The 17,932-nt window shown below is 45.9% G+C and overlaps 1 protein-coding gene across 1 annotated transcript in view; it reads right to left on the reverse strand.

Moving 5' to 3' along the window:
* Nucleotides 1–17,932, reverse strand: part of FTO (FTO, alpha-ketoglutarate dependent dioxygenase) — a 343,678-nt gene that overhangs the window by 148,819 nt on the left and 176,927 nt on the right. The window contains exon 9 of the mRNA XM_023530667.1: nucleotides 9,442–9,566. Within this exon, the coding sequence (XP_023386435.1) occupies nucleotides 9,442–9,566 (125 nt within the window). The remainder of the gene's footprint in view (nucleotides 1–9,441; nucleotides 9,567–17,932) is intronic.

Raw genomic sequence — 17,932 nt, forward strand, 5'->3', positions numbered from 1 at the left:
GGAGGCCACACAGTGGAGGTCTGAGCTGGGCTATCCCGGCTTAAATTCCATCTCCACTCCTTATTGGTTGTGTTGCTTTGAGCGAGTTACTCTTATCTCGTGAAGTGTTAAAAACTCGGGCACTTAGTTGAGTTCTCAATAAATGTTAGCTATTATTACGAAAATCAGTACAAGGGCAGTGGAGGCAGAAGCCAACAGGAGGAACATCTACCCTACCTTCAGCTGCAACGTGGGACCTAACCCACAGGGCTGCACCTTGTCAGAGCCGGAAGGCGTCTTCCAGATCACCTGGATCAAGCCGATTCTTTCTGAGATGAAGTCGCTGAGATCCAGTGCCTGTGACATGCCCAGCATCTACAGCCAGCTGGCGATAGGACTCGAACTGGAGTCCAGGCCCCCGTCTGGCCCTTCTCCGTGACAGTGCCTAGCGCAGGGCCTGGAAGAGGATGAAATCCAGCTCCATCGAGTGCTTCACCAGTGCAGTAACATCGTGCCCCTGACATGAGGCTGGGATTGAGCATGAGGCACGCTCTCAAAAGAGAGGCCAGTCTGGTTATGAGGCTAGGTTTATTCCTGACTTTTTTGTTTTGATCTGAAGACAGAGAATTATTTTCATTGAACATCCAGGATGTTATAGGTACTTGCTCTAGGTGTTCGACGTGCAACCCCTTAATCAGCCCTATGAACTCGGTTCCATTATTATTATCCTCGGGCAAGTTACGAATGAGAAAGCTGAGGTTCAGAGGGGCTAGGTAGCTCATCTTGTGACAACCTGTAACTGTAACTTGCTTGAAGTTATAGAAGTGGGTCCGAGATTCAAACCTGATTCATGCTCCCAACATCGACATCATAATAATGAAACTGCTTTGAAGAAAATCCTAAAGACAAAAATCTCCCTCTCACTATTTAACAATGAGAACTGGACTCCCCAGAGAGAGAGTAGCCCAGATCTTATCCTATAACCCAGGATCATATATAGATTTCTCCCTCATCGCTCGTAGTTAGAGACAAATAGCCCCTATCCACTTGTAGCCGACGCAACTTCCCAATGCAGCAGGATTCCCCCTCAAATGGCTGGGCACACGTAACGAGACTCACATAAGAATACTTCAAGAGAACCCGCCATGTTCTTCCCCAGAATGAGGGTTTGTTTGCATGGAATCCTGATGTAACCTCATGCACAGTATTTATTGTGCAATATCGTATAATATATTTCTCCTACTCAAGTGTTACTCATTTCTATAAACTCATGGGCCACAGACGTGCCTAGTACCGGGTAGGCCCTCAGTAAGTGTTTGTGGAATCAACAGAAGACTGACTGCTCACCCCAGTAACCATAACCACCATTTATTAAAGGCTGGAGTCCATTATCGCATGAAATACACATGATGACATCACAACACCTATGAGATAGGCACGGTTTCTCTGGCTCCCTCTTAAGAGATATTTGTGAATATCATGTGGCCTGGATTTAAGCTTTTTCCTTAAAGTGAAGGCCTTTTGGGTGACATTTTTGTTGTTGTTGTTACTGGGAACCAGGGTGCAGATCACCTCAGGAGAAATTAATAGTGTGAAGTCCCAAGGGTGGTGTCCCCCGGGATGGCGGTGTCCCACAAACAACTCACGAACACGGGCAACTACAACCGCAAGTGTCCTAACAGGTGGCCACTCTATGACGAAGGTCGGAAGAGAAAATTGTGTATCTTTATCTCAACCGAGCGACTGTATTTTGCCTCTGCTGAGTACTGTTGAGATGCAGGACGTGGCAACGACATACGCTTCTTTAAAAGAAAATGTTTGGAGGACCACTTAGAAAAAAGAGTTCCGGTCTGTCATAAGAGCATAACGTCCATGAAAGAGGAATTTCCATCCATTTTCTTCACTGCTGTGTTCCCGGTGCCTGGAACAGTGCTTGGCAAATGGCAGGCACTTACTAAGTATCTACTGAATAAATAAATGAATGAATTGATGTTTTCTCAAAAAGTTTAAGAAGCACTGCCGGTAAGAAACAGCCAGCAACCAAGCACAGCCAGAAACCTGCCAGGAGCAGAGCTCGCTCTGAAGTCTGTGTGTTGATCTTATAAATAAGATGCGCACAAGTCAAGTGGCTTTTGTCCCCCATAAAATCGTTCAAATAATGACAGTAACAACGGTAATAACACATTAATAGCACTTGACTCCTTAAGATACAGTTGCTGTACCTTGGAAAAAAAGGGTAACCCCATCTCCAGACTCATTTAATTCTTGCTTTAAATTTATACAATGTTTCAATTCCTACACATTTATGAGGAGGTTTTATGGAGTTATCGGGTTTTATGGAGTAATCTGGTTCAGAGACACAGAGGATGTTCTTCTGCTAACGGTAGCAGAAAGCAGAGACTACGATTATTAGAGATGGAACAGATGCATTAAAAACAAAAGGCATCGGTGGCAACCCGCAGGCCAGTGCCTCCTCGCAGCTCCCCAGATCCCCAGACTCGTCTTCGCCTCCTCCTCATGCTCACCCCAAAGGTGCAAACAAACCCACCCGGGAGCAATGGTCAGCTACTGAACTGTGCATGCCGCAGCTCCTAGCTCCCCACTGCCTCTGCCAGGAGAAGCAGCCGCTCTCTCTAGCCTAAGTGACGGCAGTAGACATGGTCAGATGACTCACTCACACGTAGTCTCAGAAGATAATTACATCAGCCTCATCATCTCGCGACCCATTCTCAAGGCCGGTGATTCTACTTTTTGTGATCACAATTCCCCAGGACGGAAATCAAATCTGGGCCCAAACGCCGAGTCACCAAGGCTGACTGATGCTCACCGCTGCACTGATATCATTAAAGCCACATCGAGACGTGAGCAGGTAACCGGCAAAGAGGAGCTGCCTGGAGCAGGTTAAATAGGGACTGAAAGCCACGCTGAGCCCCAGCTTTGCCCCTCCCGGCCTGACACCCATGCCCTGGCTCAGAGGAAGGACCCTAAGGAGGGCTTTCTCCTCCCCATTCTTCCTGTTCTCTCCCCGTTCTATCTCACTTCCAAGAAGGGCAGGCGATCAGGAGCGACGGGCTCGGGGATGAGACCGTGGAAACACGGAGTCGGGTACGTGCATCACGCGTGTCGGTTACTCCCTCCCGTAACTTCCGCCAAACTCTAGGTTCCCTCGCAGAAGACTCTGCCGCTGAGCTCACCATCTTTCCGCTTCCCACAGTGCCGCAGACAAAGCCGAGCGAAAGGGTGCACGCCGGCGGCCGCGTCGCTGACCGTCCCCCGCTCACCTCGACACTTCCCAACACTCCCAGCTCGGTTCCTTGTACGTAACAAATTCTCCAAAAATAAGTTAATTCGGGGCCAACTTGTCAGTTTTGCATATAATTCAGGCCTGCCAGGGAGCAAAGGGGGACACCGGCTCCCCACGGAGAAAATCCAGCACGCCAGCCTTCGATCCGGAGTCGACCCGCACGAGAGATTTGCACAAACTGATTTACCTGTCGTACCCAGAGCAGAGTTCTGAAGCTGATGCGCTTAGAAAAGTAAATCCTACTCGTGACACGATACGGACTGGAAGTAGACTCTGTAACAAAGATATGCAAAGGGGACCCACCCCGGAGGTGAGTGGTGATGGCCGGGGTTGTGGAGAATGGAAGGGTGGTCAACAATAAGATGGCTGTGTCACTTGGCCAGAAAAAGTGCTGACTTGGCAGGGTTTTTTTTTTTTTGAGCCACTGAAGCTCAATACGGGGAAGAAATGTATATAACACCATCCAGGTCTAGACAGCTACTTATAGCTGGAAGGAAGTAGTTCTAAATGCTTTTCTAAGAAGCTGCCATAAACATTTCTTTAAACAGTTCTCAGCACCACTGTAAGGTTCACCGGACCCGAATGAAGTTGTCTACTACGGGAATCGGAGTAAGTCCCGTTTGAGCCTAGCAATCGAGGAGCTGGGAGTGGACAGACTTTCCATTTAATCGGGCTACATTCCTGGCCGGCGTGCAATGCTTGGAGACGCTGTAACAAAAGAAATGTAAGAGAATGCAGAAGACATACGTAGGGGGTCTCCAGAAACAAATCGGCTGGGCCACACGCGAAGAAATAAAGGGCACAGCTGCGTTCTCATGACAAAGCCATTTGGAACTCCGTCGGTCCAACGAGCCAAGTACAAGTCTGCCATGTTTGGAAAACTCCTAATAGAAAACGAATGGTCTTAAATAAGCACATGAAAAGATGCTCAGCATCACTAGTCATCAGAGGAATGCAAATCAAAACCACAATGGTACCACTGGGATGTACATAATATAAAAAAATGATAAGTGTTGCCAAGGCTATAGAAATATTGGAATCTTTGTGTACTACTGGTAAGAATGTGAAATGGTGCGGCGGATGCAGAAAATAGCCTGGCAGCTCCTCAAAAGCTGAACACATCGTTACCATGTGACTCTGCAACTCCATTCCTGGGTAAACACTCAAAGGGAGGGAAACCTGCACGTGAATGTTCGGAGCATCCGTCTTCGTAATTGCCAAAAAGTGTAAACAGCCCAGATGTCCATCAACTGGTGAACGAATGATGAATGAAAATGCGGTATATCCACGCAGCGGAATATTACTAGGCAAATAAAAAGGGATGAAGTACTTACATGCTACAACATGGATGCACTTTGAAAACGCTAAGCTAATGAAAGCAGCCAGACACAAAAGGCCGCTTACGATTCCGCTTATGTGAAATGTTCAGAACAGGCAAATGGATAGAGACAGAAAGCGGCTGCCAGGGAGTGGGGGGAAGGGGGAACAGGGAGCGGCTGTCGGCAGCTGGAATTGCTAATGCTGGTGGTCCCACAACCCTGTGAATACACCAGAAAAAACCCCACTAGTTTATGCTATGGGAGATTCTATATTCTGTGAGCTATATCTCAATTCTTAAAAACCACGATGGCCTGGTTTTTGTCTTCTTTCTTGTATTCGTACCTGGCTTAGCATAGAATCAAAGGCATCGATTTAAAGGTAAACAGCACAGTTTACCCTTAAAGAGGTCCGCATCGCTCCGCATTACCCACCCCGTAACTTCCCGCTCACTTGTAAACGCCCAGGGACACGCACAGTCAAGTCAAAACCGGAGATGAAAGAGACGCCGACTCTGGATAATATTTAGAGGCATTTTTTTTTTTCCTACCTTAAATATAATTATTGTCTGGGTGAGGCTTGCATTACGGAGACGACGCAGGTCACGCTGAGGATTTCAGCAGTGCGGCCGTCTGCAAAGCCGTCTGTCACTAAACACTTCCGTGGGTGTGTCAGCGCAACCGGCCACTCTGCCGCGGTGACAATGGCACCACCTCTTCCCGCCTTCTCCGAGCACCGCCTCCCACAGCCTCTTCCTAGGATCCTGCGACAGTCCAGTCCCCAGAACCATTCTCACGTTGGCCGCTGAGTGCTCCTCTCGTGCACGGCGTCTACCGCGGCCTTCTGTCAACGGTAGGGATACGCACTGTACGAAACGCTTAGTAAATCATCCTTGCTTGAGAAAGCAGAGTCGTGGGATGCGCCAACTGTCTCTGAAGAGGAGTACGGACCCCTGTGAGCTCCGGTGTCACCGGTCACGGGCCGGGATGCTCGGTTCCCCAGAAGCAGGGCGAGAGCTTTAAATAGATCACTCTCGTCAATTAACAGTAAGTGAACACATAGCTTGTGACCTACCCATTGCTGGCACTAATTAGCACGATGATCGTTCTTTGAAAAAGGAATAAAGACAGGAACAAACATACCTACTCGATTATGTGCTTTCTTCTAATTTTTACAGAGAAACTGCCAGGTTGTAAGAATCAAACAGTGTGCAAGAGTCATATACATACATATTCAGTATCAAAAAAGGCATAATGTTATTTATGTTCAGTGGCAAGACTTGGAAATGGATCACAACTTTTTTTGGTGAAGCATTTTCTCTAACACTTGATTTGCCCACATTCTCCAAACTGAGCAAGAGACAGAAACAAAATACGTGGCTCTCACTCTGATATATTCGAGGCAAAGGAAGCCCATTCCTTTCCTTAAGCCGACTACAAACAATTATTCCATAATAAACACGCCCTCAAAATCGTCAGCAATCTAGGAAAGACGCTGGGGACGTGTGTAAGATAAACAAAGGCGCCGATTTTTACTCTATTTTATTTAGAAAACCAACTCGGGCGTGGACACCGAACTGTACCTTTCTTCGGCACACTTTTCAAATGATAATTTCTTCCACTGTCACCATTAAATCTTAATCCATTCCAGCTCCCTGCATGGGTCATTGAGTCTATATGTACTGCTGTTATTTTAAAGTGTTTCCCCTCGGTCGGGAGAGAGGGGGAGAAAGGGTGCTGAGAGCCAGATGGGCCTCTTCACAGTTCATTTATCAAACCTAATACGCTGGGCTCCACCCTCCTCTCACTCACTATTGCGGTTAAACTTCCATATAATTTGGTAATCATTTTCATTATCGCAGAGTGACCTCAAAGCAGCCTATCCGGGGCTACCCGGTCCTCGCAGCTGCTCTTTTTCTGCCTTTTCCTACAGTAGACCCTAAGAGCCTCGGAGTTTATTAGCTGCAGACTGACCTTTGGGCTGCAGAGGTCAAGAAGGGGTCAGATCAGAGGGCTTGCCCAGTTCTTTAAAAGCTATAACAAGCTGTCCATCAGGCAGAGTGGACTGTATAAACAAAGCCGAATCTTCAGAAATTCTGTACGACTTCTGTTAACACTTACCCTGCATTCACACGGCTTCTCCCGACGTATTTTGGATCATTCAACTCCGGGGAAGTGAACAGACAGCCCTAATAAGCCTATTTGAAGAGGGTTGTTTATGGGATTACGGAGCTCGGGGCAGGAAACCCACAGCACTCGGCGTGCCTCTGGAATCGCGGGGTTGTATGACGCTGTGACAAACTCGGTTACCCCGAGTCATGCGGAATTGACACTTTCCTCCAAAAGCTAAATTACAGGGAACATATGCTTTCAGTTTAAGAGACTTTAGCGAGCCCCAAACAATGGCTTGGCTCCTGGCCTGAGAGATACAAAATATTTTAAAACCAAGTTACGAATTTCGCTTAAAATTCCCCGATATCGTTCCCACAGATGAACCTGCTGAAGGCGGAGATGGGGAACCTCCGTGACAGGAGACTTGGAGCTACTGCCAGCGGCGGGGTCTCAGCTGGCCCAAAGTTCTTGAAGCTGTGCTGTTGGCGGCACATTCTCTAACGTGGAGTATAAGGTGATGACTGTCACCTGTATTTAGCTTTCGGAGGGAAACGTTTCTATTATTATCTAATCTAACCGATGCCCCTGATAGCCTTGACGAAAGGAAGACGCCGTAACCTGTCGCTTGGCCTTTGGCGAGCACTCACGATCTTCCGTCAGGGCACGTTTTTCGGCGTGGGACCCTGTCGGGCACAGGCGGCTGGCTGAGTGCCACCGTGGCTGTGGCACAACTTCTGCCTCCACGTGCCCGGCAGCTACGCGAGGCAACGGCCGACGCCAGGCGTCCAGAGGACACTTCGATGAGGGAAAGGAAGGTGCACGGGAACGGTCTGTGTGTCCGGATCACGTGGATGAGTCTTTCAGGCAGGTCCCGGGGATGGGAAACATCAAATGGGGGTGGCGTAGGGGCGGGGGGAAGGGTTCGGGTTATTTAATACTCGGGACCCTTTTCCTTCGGAGCTCTCAAGACAGCGCCCTCGCGGAATTTTCTTTCAGGTGTTTAGTTTTAAGGAGGCCTGCGCAGTGTCAGCGGCTAAGCGCCCCCGTGCCCCGCCCGCCGCAGAGGGCTTGAGAGGCTTTGTTTCAGATGCTAGACTACATCAACTTCAGCGCTGGCTCCAGCCCCTGATTAAACTGCTCGCAGTAAGGGCCAGAAGTGCTGAAACCAGACTCCTTTTAAACAGGCCGTTTCGGCCACGTTGTCGGATGATTTGGGGGAATTGGGAAACTTTTGTTAACAAACCAAATGCACTCAACAGAAGCCGTCCGTTCTCAACATTTGGTCTCTGAGCTGCGCTGTCTTTGGAGGAATAGGGATGGTGGGAGAGAGATTAGAGGGGAATTCTTTCTTTCCTCTGTCTCCAATCTCTCTCTCTCTCTCTCTCTCTCTCTCTCTCTTTTCCTGCTTCCCTCTCTCCCTCCCTCTCTCTCTCCTCCTTTCTCCCTTTCCTATTTAATAAGAATCACCAGATAAACACAGAGAGACAAAAACCTCTTAGATGTCCCCACATTAATATTTCATTCTTTAACAAAATACGCGTCCTTTACTGAATATACACACTTACACTGTAACACAAAGAGAATTTTAAAATTAATTATTGAAACTTAAACTGGACATCATTTCATGACTGTAGTTGAAACTGTCATTTACTCTGACCACATGACAAAATAGGAGGGGTAGAGAGACTGTCACTGGGAATTTTTAAATGATACATATTGTTTCAACGCAAGTCTGAATTTAGAGGTAATGCACATATTTGAAAAAGCTGCTTTCTGGTACCCAGTCAGAATGGACAGTTCATGCTCTTCACTGTCTTCTTTCTTGGAAGATGCTCATCTTCAGCCTTATTGAGACAAATCTATTTTTATGATAACTGTTACTAGTAAAGCCATCAATTGTTGTAAATTCTATTGCGTGAACTCATTTGGAGAATATTATGGTTATGAATAAGTGTTCTTGACTCCAGGCACACAGAATTTTTAAGCATCAGATAAGACTCTGAGACAAAATATAGCATGATCCTCCTAACTCCTCTCCCTCTTGCTTAGAGACAGATGATAATTCAACAATTTTTACAGACTACAGATCTAAAGGATAACTCTAACATGTGGGCAAACTACTTCCAGCCTTCCACCCATAAATTATTGTTCAGATAAGAGCAAGATAACATGATATTTAGTATGTAAGCATCCAGCCTGTAAAAATTGATGATTTCTTTGTAAAGACTTTCTACTAGTCACAGCTTTCTAACTACAGGTAAGTCTGTGTGCCAAGAAATTATGCTGAAGCCAAAGGAATTCCTACTTGGTCAATTCTAAAAAGGAGGGTGGTAAACAAGCAATGCGCCTCTCATCGCTGACATAAAGGCACTGCGTGGATTTCCCTGGCATCACCCTCGCTAAATGGCAAAGCTCGCCTTTTAGATTGTTGTTCAAAAGGGCTCTCTAGCATCAGGTGCTTATATCACATTATGCTCGAGATGCCAACATTCAGGCTAAATGTTATACTCGGGGATCAATCATATACACATACAGATGGCACCGTGCATCTCTCCAATTACTGGAGGAACTGGGTGCGGGGGAGACCACGTTAGCTGAAATCATCTGTAACTTGCTTATTTTTCACGACCTCTCGGATGAGAAGGACGAGACCCGCCACGAGGAAGGACTTAGCCAGATACAGCCCTTGTTCTTCCGGGTCAACAGACCCCGCTGCGTAATAGAACTGACCTGGCACGCCACTCCCTCCTCAGGTTCTGGCGTGTCGTGAGCGAGGTGAGGATGGCAGTCACAATCTCATTCCTTTGTTCCGTGGGGACCCCCTCTCTTCTCACTTCGTGAAGCACTGCATTGGTCTAGGAGAAATGATCCAAAATAAGGAGAAAGAAAAAGTGAAAAATTAATAATAAAAAAAAAAGCCCATAAGCAAATAAGGACAGTAAATCAATGGCTTTTTTATTACAGTTCCCCTGCTAACAAATCAATACAGTAAATGATGGTCAAAAATGGCCGGCATATATTTTGTATTTAATCAATGTACATGGCACAAAGGTAAACTCTGAAGCCCCACTGCCTTAAGTAACACATCAAGATCCTGTGCGTCCTCGCTCTTAATTTTCTCAGCACACCAATGATTTTTTTTCCTGGGAATTGCCCACCATGAGCTATTATTAGAAATGATTTTCACGTACCCTTCACTGCGCGTTGTTTGTTTTGCCTTTTAAAAAAGAGCAGCCTCTGACTTTCACTCTCTCTGTTGCCTGCCTCCCAGCTGAGGCTTTCCCCCCTGTCTTTCTTATTTGAATCATTAATTCCCTTTCCCAGCCATGCCCGCAATTTGCTTTTTGTTTTGTTGTTGTTGTTGTTGTTCTGTTTTTTGGTCCCTTCATTTTCATTGCTGGTTGCAAATCAAGATCTTGCAAAGAAAGAAAGAATAAGAGTACAAAAATGAAAAAGCACTGTATATAGCTCCACGAATATCGTTCCGGCTTTGAAAATCCACTACGTATTTCAAATCATACGTACAAGGATTCTTATGCACATGGACGTGTGATCTGGGGAAGAATCACTTATACTATGGTCATGACCACAGAACTACAAAAAAAGGCTCACAGGTGAGTATAAAACACTCCAGCCTCCGCCCGGCACTGGGAAACGTCAGAAGCTGCTTTGAGAAGCAGCTGAAACCCAAGCACATCGCACCCTGATTGCTCGGCACGCAGCATCGCATCAAAACTCAAGTCTGAAACTGTCGTTTCGGTTTTACCTCCGACCCTGTGTGTGCATTTGGAGCACGCACATTCACGCGACACTGAGAACGAGTACGAAACAATGAACGGTACCCTACGGATATGGGAAACCTGAAGGAGCAGAGGTCTTTCAAGTTTTCATCATGGAACTTCTCACCACGTGGATTTATCTTCACATAAACTGGTGTAGAAACCAGTTTAGAACTGATAAATGCTGTTTTCCATTGAAAGTTAGTGTGGCTTCTTCGGAGATGTCATAACCAAAGCAATTGCTAAAAGGAATGAAACTGTCGCCTTCTTTGTTCTAGTGACTTGACGTACTCCTTATCTGACTGATGCCAGTGCCTTCCTTTCAGGGTGCGCTCATAATCCGGTTCTCATGTAACACGAAACACCATGTCCTTGCTCCTCTGTAGCATATTACGGTGTATATGTACTATCCTCACGACAACCTTGAGAAGAGGTGTAGTGACCATTTGTTGTTCTGGTTGCCTTCCATCCACACCCAGTCCCCCCGTCCTGTTACAGCTCCCAGATCTCCTTCTGAGGAAGTCTTTCATTGTACGTAGTCTTAGAGGGAACTGTCAACCAAAACGTCCCACTATCCCCAGTCAAGGATGTGGGCCAGGCCAACCTGATTCTCTTTTCTGGGGCTTTAGACACTTAAGAAGAATGACAAAGAATGGGAAAATATTTGGAGGCTGCAGTTTACGAGTCCAGGTCATTTTCTTTTCTTTTGATACCTTGAGTTATCCTTTCCATGAAGTCCCACTTTGTTCAAATCCACCAGAATCTGTTTCTGTTGCTTACAATCAAAAACCCTACATGAAGCGATTAAGAGAGGATACAAAGAAATTAAGACAAAGAGAGTCGAACAGGAAATAGTATCTCCACTGTGAAGGATCCAAGATAACCTGACTGGCACTAACCAGGACAAGGAGCCCGACCCCCGCCTTCTAGGTCCAGAATTACGTCTCCTGCACCGGGCGATATACCCAGTTGGATGCTCAATGAGTCTCCAGGGCAACAGCGTTTCAGCCCTCCCGCACAGGGGAGGAGGCTCAGTTTCTCTAGGCAATTCCACTGCAAGAAGCCCGGGCTCCAAAGGCCTAAAGCACGGGGTGCAAATTCAAATACCCACTAGAGCCAAGAAGGCAACGTGAATGGGTTACGCAGAAGTGACCGGAAGACAGCATAAGCTCTGTCTAAAAGGGCAGCCACTACAAGCAGCAGCCAACCCCGCCATTCAGAAAAGCTGGTTTGGTGGTGCTGGATTCATGAAATTTCAAAATAAACATGAAATCTGTGTGGGTCTTTTGTTTCGTTTTTGTTTTTGAAAATTCCTGATTTTTAAATGTTGGAAACTAATTCTTTTTTTAAAAAAATTTAAATATCATGTGGGCTAAACAAGAAACACCAGAACTCAGACAGCTGCCAATTTGTGACCTCTAGCATAAAAGATGTCCAATTTCAGAGAGGTCCTGGCATCAGAGGGTCTTCTAACAACACTGCGCTGCTCCTTGTCTCTGATGTCCAACCTCACGTACTTAAAGCTGGTCAGGACTTCAGAAGGACATGTAGTTTATCACACACACACTATTTTCCCCAAATGCAAAACGCTTCAAATAGAAGACAAAGGACACATCTAGATGGCTCCAAAGACATGATGAAAATAAAATTCTTTCTCAATTGACTATCTTTAAAAAGTTTTTTTTTTTTAAGTTATTTATCTCTTCTTTTTGCCTTTACCATCATTTACATTTTATCCAGAGGCCCTTATTCTCCCTGGATCCTGAACAGACAGGAAGGAGGAAGGACTTAAGAAAGGAAGTTTCACGAGGGCAGGGCATCGTGTCTGTTTAGTTCACTACTTTATCCCTATGTGCCTAATGACTTTTAATAAATATTTGTCAAATCAGTGACTAAAGAAGGAATTTGAAAAACAAGTACTGCAAAACAAAAACAAAAACAAAAAAGCAAAAAGCAATGGAAGGCTGCTTCTTTTTAAGAAAGTACTATCATATAAGGAGCTCTCGTCACAAAAGGATTCACTTCGAAGTCCACCTAAATGACTAGATCCCATGGTTTAGAGTTTCCAAAACGTCAGTCATTCTAGCACATTCTCATAATTCTTGCCAGGTTTGTGTATAAGGAATATAATAGTTAAGATTCTTCTGTAAATTGACTCCTATTTTGAATTTGTTTCAAAAGAAAAATGGAACGCCAGTGGCACTTGTCATACCAAACAAGATGGCCCTAAAACGGATATATTAAATACCAAGCTGAAAGTTTATTTCATTCCAGACAGGTGTTTCTGCTTGCTGAGGGCTGAGACTGAAGCCTGCTCCCTCTTCACGAAAGCAGGCATTGCAAGCGCTGGGGAACCTCATGGGCAGATCAGTCTAAACGAAGGCTCCCTTGACACGGTCACGTGGACGGAAAAGATACAGAAGAGAGAGCCGCTTCCGCCCAGTGTGGACAGCCCTGGAGCCCACCTAGCGCCTCCCTGGGTGACACCCGCGGTCCACACCCACGGTCCACACCACGCTCAGGACACGCTGCCCCGCTGCAGGGGACTTCAAACACTCCACAAAGGAACCTCTTTTCTCCTCAAACGTGGTCTCACACGGAACACGACATAACAACGACGAAAACTAGAGTGGTTCTCTGAAACCGGTTGGGGACCCAGAGGCTGTCCCCTTGTCCCGGGGCATCTCCGCGAAATCCTGAGGAACTGTGAAACACCATTTGCCAACCTCGACCCAAGAGCATTTAAAATAGCATTCAACGTTTTTTAAAGTTTATACCTCGCTGGTGGGAATGCAAAACACGGCCATTCTGGTAAACAGCTCGGCAGTTCCTTAGAGTTACACACATACAGTTTACACATGACCCGGAATCCAATTTCTAGGGATTTATCTAAAGGAATAAAAACTCACGTTCGTACAAAAACATGGACACAAACGTTTACAACAGCGTGAGTCATAACTGCCCCGACAACCGAAATGTCCTTCAGCGGGTAAATGGATAAACACAGGGTGGTACATCCACGTACAATCAGATTCGGCACAGAAATAACGAGGGATGAGCAACTGGTGTGTATGCATCCAGCTGGATGGATCTCAGAGGCGTCACGCTGTGTGTAAGGGGACAGTAGCAGGAGGTTAAACACTGAACGACCCCGTTTATTTGACATTCTGGGAGAGGCAAATTATAGGGACAGAGAGCGAGTCAGTGGTTACCGGGGACCAGGGCGGGCGAGGGTTTATTACATACGAGCAGAATAAGGGGATTTTTAGATGATTGTGGCGGTGCTTACCTGAGTTTACACATATGTGAAAACTCACAGAACTGTACTGTTTGATCACATGAAAGTTTTATAAAACGTATGTTTTAAAATTCATTTTCACCACATTTTTAGGGCAAGAAAGAACGCAGAGAACACAGTTACATATAAATACATCTAATAAATAGTACAAAGTATAGAGAAATATATTTGAATGATAAAACAAATTCTGTTACAAAAAAATTTTTTTTTTACAATACTGGAAAAGGATGGGCGAACTCAGATTGAGCCTTCAGATCCTAAAATAGAGTATTTCGTAAAATGTAGAGGGAAAAGAAATTATTGCACAAAAGGAAATTTCAGAGCGTCCGAGAGCATTCCTAGAGCGGCGGGAACAGCGAGATTTTTCTCCTCACGGGAGTGTCGGCTCCTGGAGGGTTGACGAGATGAGGGAAATGTAAATAGCTCATTTTCCCGTCAGCGGTAACACAGAACTATCTTCAAACAAGTACCAATTTTTAAACAGGCTCCTATTACCAAAAACACATACTCCTTCCTCTCCCCACAAAACGCAGGGAAAGGAAGCCACGGCTTTAAGGAATCACGCACTGGAGGTTGGATTTCATCTCATTAGTAATTCTTTTTTCAACAGAGACCTATGGAAACGCCCTCCTATCAAGAAAAGACCGAGACTGTTAAAAAGGGCACTGGCTGTCGAAATCCCAGCTGTCGCCTCCCGCTTGCGAGCCTTTTCCGCAGCTGTGAAATGGGGATGACAAGAGAACCCCTCCACAGTTCTTGGGGGGGATATCGTCCCAGTCCACACGCCACCGTGATGATGAGCGTTCGCTTTCCTCTTAAACTCGCTCATCGACCTTGTGCTAGGTTGTGCTATTTTAACGAAAGGATTCCTCAAAATGTCTATTACTTTCGACGAAAAACTTCAAAAGGAAAGCAGGCCGTCACTGGACGCGACCAGCAGGAACCCTGCGCAGATCCCGCCTGGCAGAAAAATCTGTATTTTCGGAGGGCGGGTTTTATTTTTAGAACGAGGTCCGATTCCACTTGACGTTTCTCCATTCGTAGACACCTCTCTCTCTTAGGCCACCACCCCGCCTGTCCTTCATCTGCTGTGTGAGCTTCTCACAGGGGCCCCCGCCTGCTGTTAGCGCAAAGCTACACCCTTGGTTTCTCCTCTCCTCCTTCTGCTTCGCTCTCTCCCTGTGTGTGATCGCCCCCCACTGGCTTCGGGGGTCCCCTGTAGACCAGTGCCATCTATACTCCTACCTTCAAAGAGAACCCCGCTGAGCTCTAGCCCCCACGAGACCAACGACCGGCTGTCTCTCCTCGAACCTTAACCTCACACGTGGCGCTTCAGCCTCGACTTGCCCACGTTTGAACGGAGGATGTTTGCTCTCCAATCTGTGCTTTGCGTCAGTCTGTTCCATCTCCCACGTTTCCCCAGGGTGCTGAATGACGCCACGATCAATGCAGCCATCCAGACGGGACACCTAGACCCCTGCCCTCCGCCCTCCCCCTCGCCTGCTCCCCCCATACCTGGACATGAAATCTGGTCATTCCGCTCCGTGCCGTGCCGTAGGACTGAAACTCAGCTCGTCCTCTCTGCCAGAGGCTTCGCGCAGGCCGCCTCTCATCTGGACCCTGGACTGTCATCCAGACGAGTCCCTCTGTGTCAATCCCGCCCCTTTCATGAATTTTTTTCCTAGAAGAATTATCTTTTTAAAGTGCAAGTCTGAACATGTTAATTCCTTTCAAATTCAAATCTGGCATTACGTACAGCAGTGGTTTTAAGCTGTCTTCAGGAAGGCCTGGGGTTTCTAGGAAGTATCTCGGGATCAAGGCAGACAAGGAGATTCAGCCACCAAAACCCACCTAAACTAGAACGGCTGTTCATATACATTTCAGTTCTTGACACTGAAGGATATGAAGAATAATGATAATTTTGTTAAAAGCCCAAATTCCTTCACCTGACCAAAAAAAAAACAAAACAAAACAAAACAAAAAACAAAAAACAAAAAAACCCAAGAAAACTCTTCTTAGTAAAAGTCCCTGCTTCCCTCTCAAAATTTATCTATCTCCTCTCATCTTCCATTTCATATAAAACTAAATGCAGTTCTCTGAAAATACATGGCTGTTCTATACTATATATTGACTTGTACCTAGCCGCATAGCTTACCAACTACTAATTTTTTAAGAAATGTCTTAGATAACCCCTCCTCTGGTGAGTCTTCCATTAACCACACTCTTCTATCAAATTAAGTAGAGCTGATCACCTCTGCTCATGTGCCGGCCCTGAGCATCGCACAAATGATGTCGTACTCCGTTGCACTTCTTCCTCCAGAGTCTGAGCTCTATTAGGACAGACGGGATCCATACCTGTTTCTTATTAATGCCCTCCAAGGCGCCTAAGATGGCACCATGTCAAGAAAGTGGCTCCTGACAGATGCCTGTTGAATAAACGGAGCCAAGTGGCATGCCAGGGCATGGCTGGCGAACAAGATGAGCCAGGGGGCGCTGTTCGAGATCAAACGCGACACGTGAAACAAGTTCTGGTTTTGAGTCACACTCTTCTTAACGATAATTCTAAGAGAAAAAGTTGTAAAACTATTTTTAAGCAATAGCATTAAGAAAAATACATGCAATCCTTAGGGGCCCACTTAGAAGAACAATACCCACTTGGATGGCTGTGTCTAAAAACACAGAGTTTTGCTATACTATGATCACACTTTATCTACGCAGACCTTCCCAATAAGTAAGCCAAAGAAAGAAGTCTCCATTTCAGGAGCGAAAATTTGCATTAGACTCTGGCAACCCACAGCATCCGAGGGACCTCCAAGAATTCCCTAGTGTTTTTAGTTTCTCCCAGCTCAAAGCTTTATACATAAAACCTAAGTAAAAAAATTCACAAGCAAAAAGGAGCGGGAGGGGAGAGAGAATTGAGAACGAGAAAAGAAAAGCCAAAACTCGAAGAAGCCTTGAATTTTGAGTTTAACTTTCACATCTCTCTTGGAAAATTCTGAATTTATGCAATTAAAACTGAGCATCTGACCTATCTCTTGATGGATACATTTTTACATTCAGTAACTTTCAGTATGTCATGAGGGTATCATAAAGAAAGCACACAGGGACATATGTGTGATGTGTAGAATTTGTAGCACATAAGGTTTTCAGACACTCTTGAGATTTTAAAAGAATTACAGCATTTATTCCTTACTAATAATTCTATGTAAGTCTTTAACTCTTTTGGTTTCTTTCTGATATGGGATAACAGCTTCTCGCAGGCCTTTAACTCTAAAACTCAGATTTCATCCATCCTCCTTACAAATCAGTGAACTCTAAGGAAATGCATGAAAACGGGAGGCATTCCACAAATGTGGCTGGCGATCCCTCTGATTAGTTCATGAAAATACAAAAACAATTCTACTGCTGGTTTTCCCGTTTTGAGAGGCGTACACACAGCAGGGTGGTTCTGCATACCCTTCCCGCCTTCCCGTCCTCATTCCCTCACCACCACCAAAAGAGCAGTGCCGAGCCTAACACTTTTCTTCCTCACATCTGCCTCCTGGTAGGGCTGCAGCTCCCCTCTGCACACACAAATTACAAAGATATGCCGGGACTGATAGCGAGGGCTAAAGGTTCGACTTGTGAAGAAACTCGGTTTAAGATGTTATCAGCTGGGAAAGCTATTTCTTCACACTGGCATGGCCATGGGCTGTCAAAACCCCAGCCAGGGCACCCCTCTTCAAAAGTCCAGGAGCACTTTTTTTTTCCCCCCTTTCTTTCCTTTTTTTTTTTTTTTTTAAAGAAGAAAGGCGCAGAACCCACTGAGATAGCCTTAGCCCCATCAAAGAAAGGTCGATCTCGGGTCTCCCTTCATTTACTGATTGTCAGTTTAAGATGGCTCTTTTGTGAGCTCTGGGCTGAGTGATGCCTCCACGCTTTCTAAACGGGACTGGGCACCACGACAGATTTCCAGCATGCCTGGATCCACAGCCCCGCAGAACAAATAAACATTCCTCGCCGCCTTTTTACCTACTTTATCTCCTTCTCCGAGAGCGGGAGGTTTTGGGGGTGCCCGTGTTTACACAACGTTAAAACTTTCTTTCCCCCGTTTCCGGAATTTGAGAAAACACATCGTGGATGACCTCGGCTAAGAGATAACACC

This window comes from Pteropus vampyrus, unplaced genomic scaffold (genome assembly GCF_000151845.1).
Source record: "Pteropus vampyrus isolate Shadow unplaced genomic scaffold, Pvam_2.0 Scaffold51, whole genome shotgun sequence".
NCBI classification, from domain to species: Eukaryota; Metazoa; Chordata; class Mammalia; order Chiroptera; family Pteropodidae; genus Pteropus; species Pteropus vampyrus.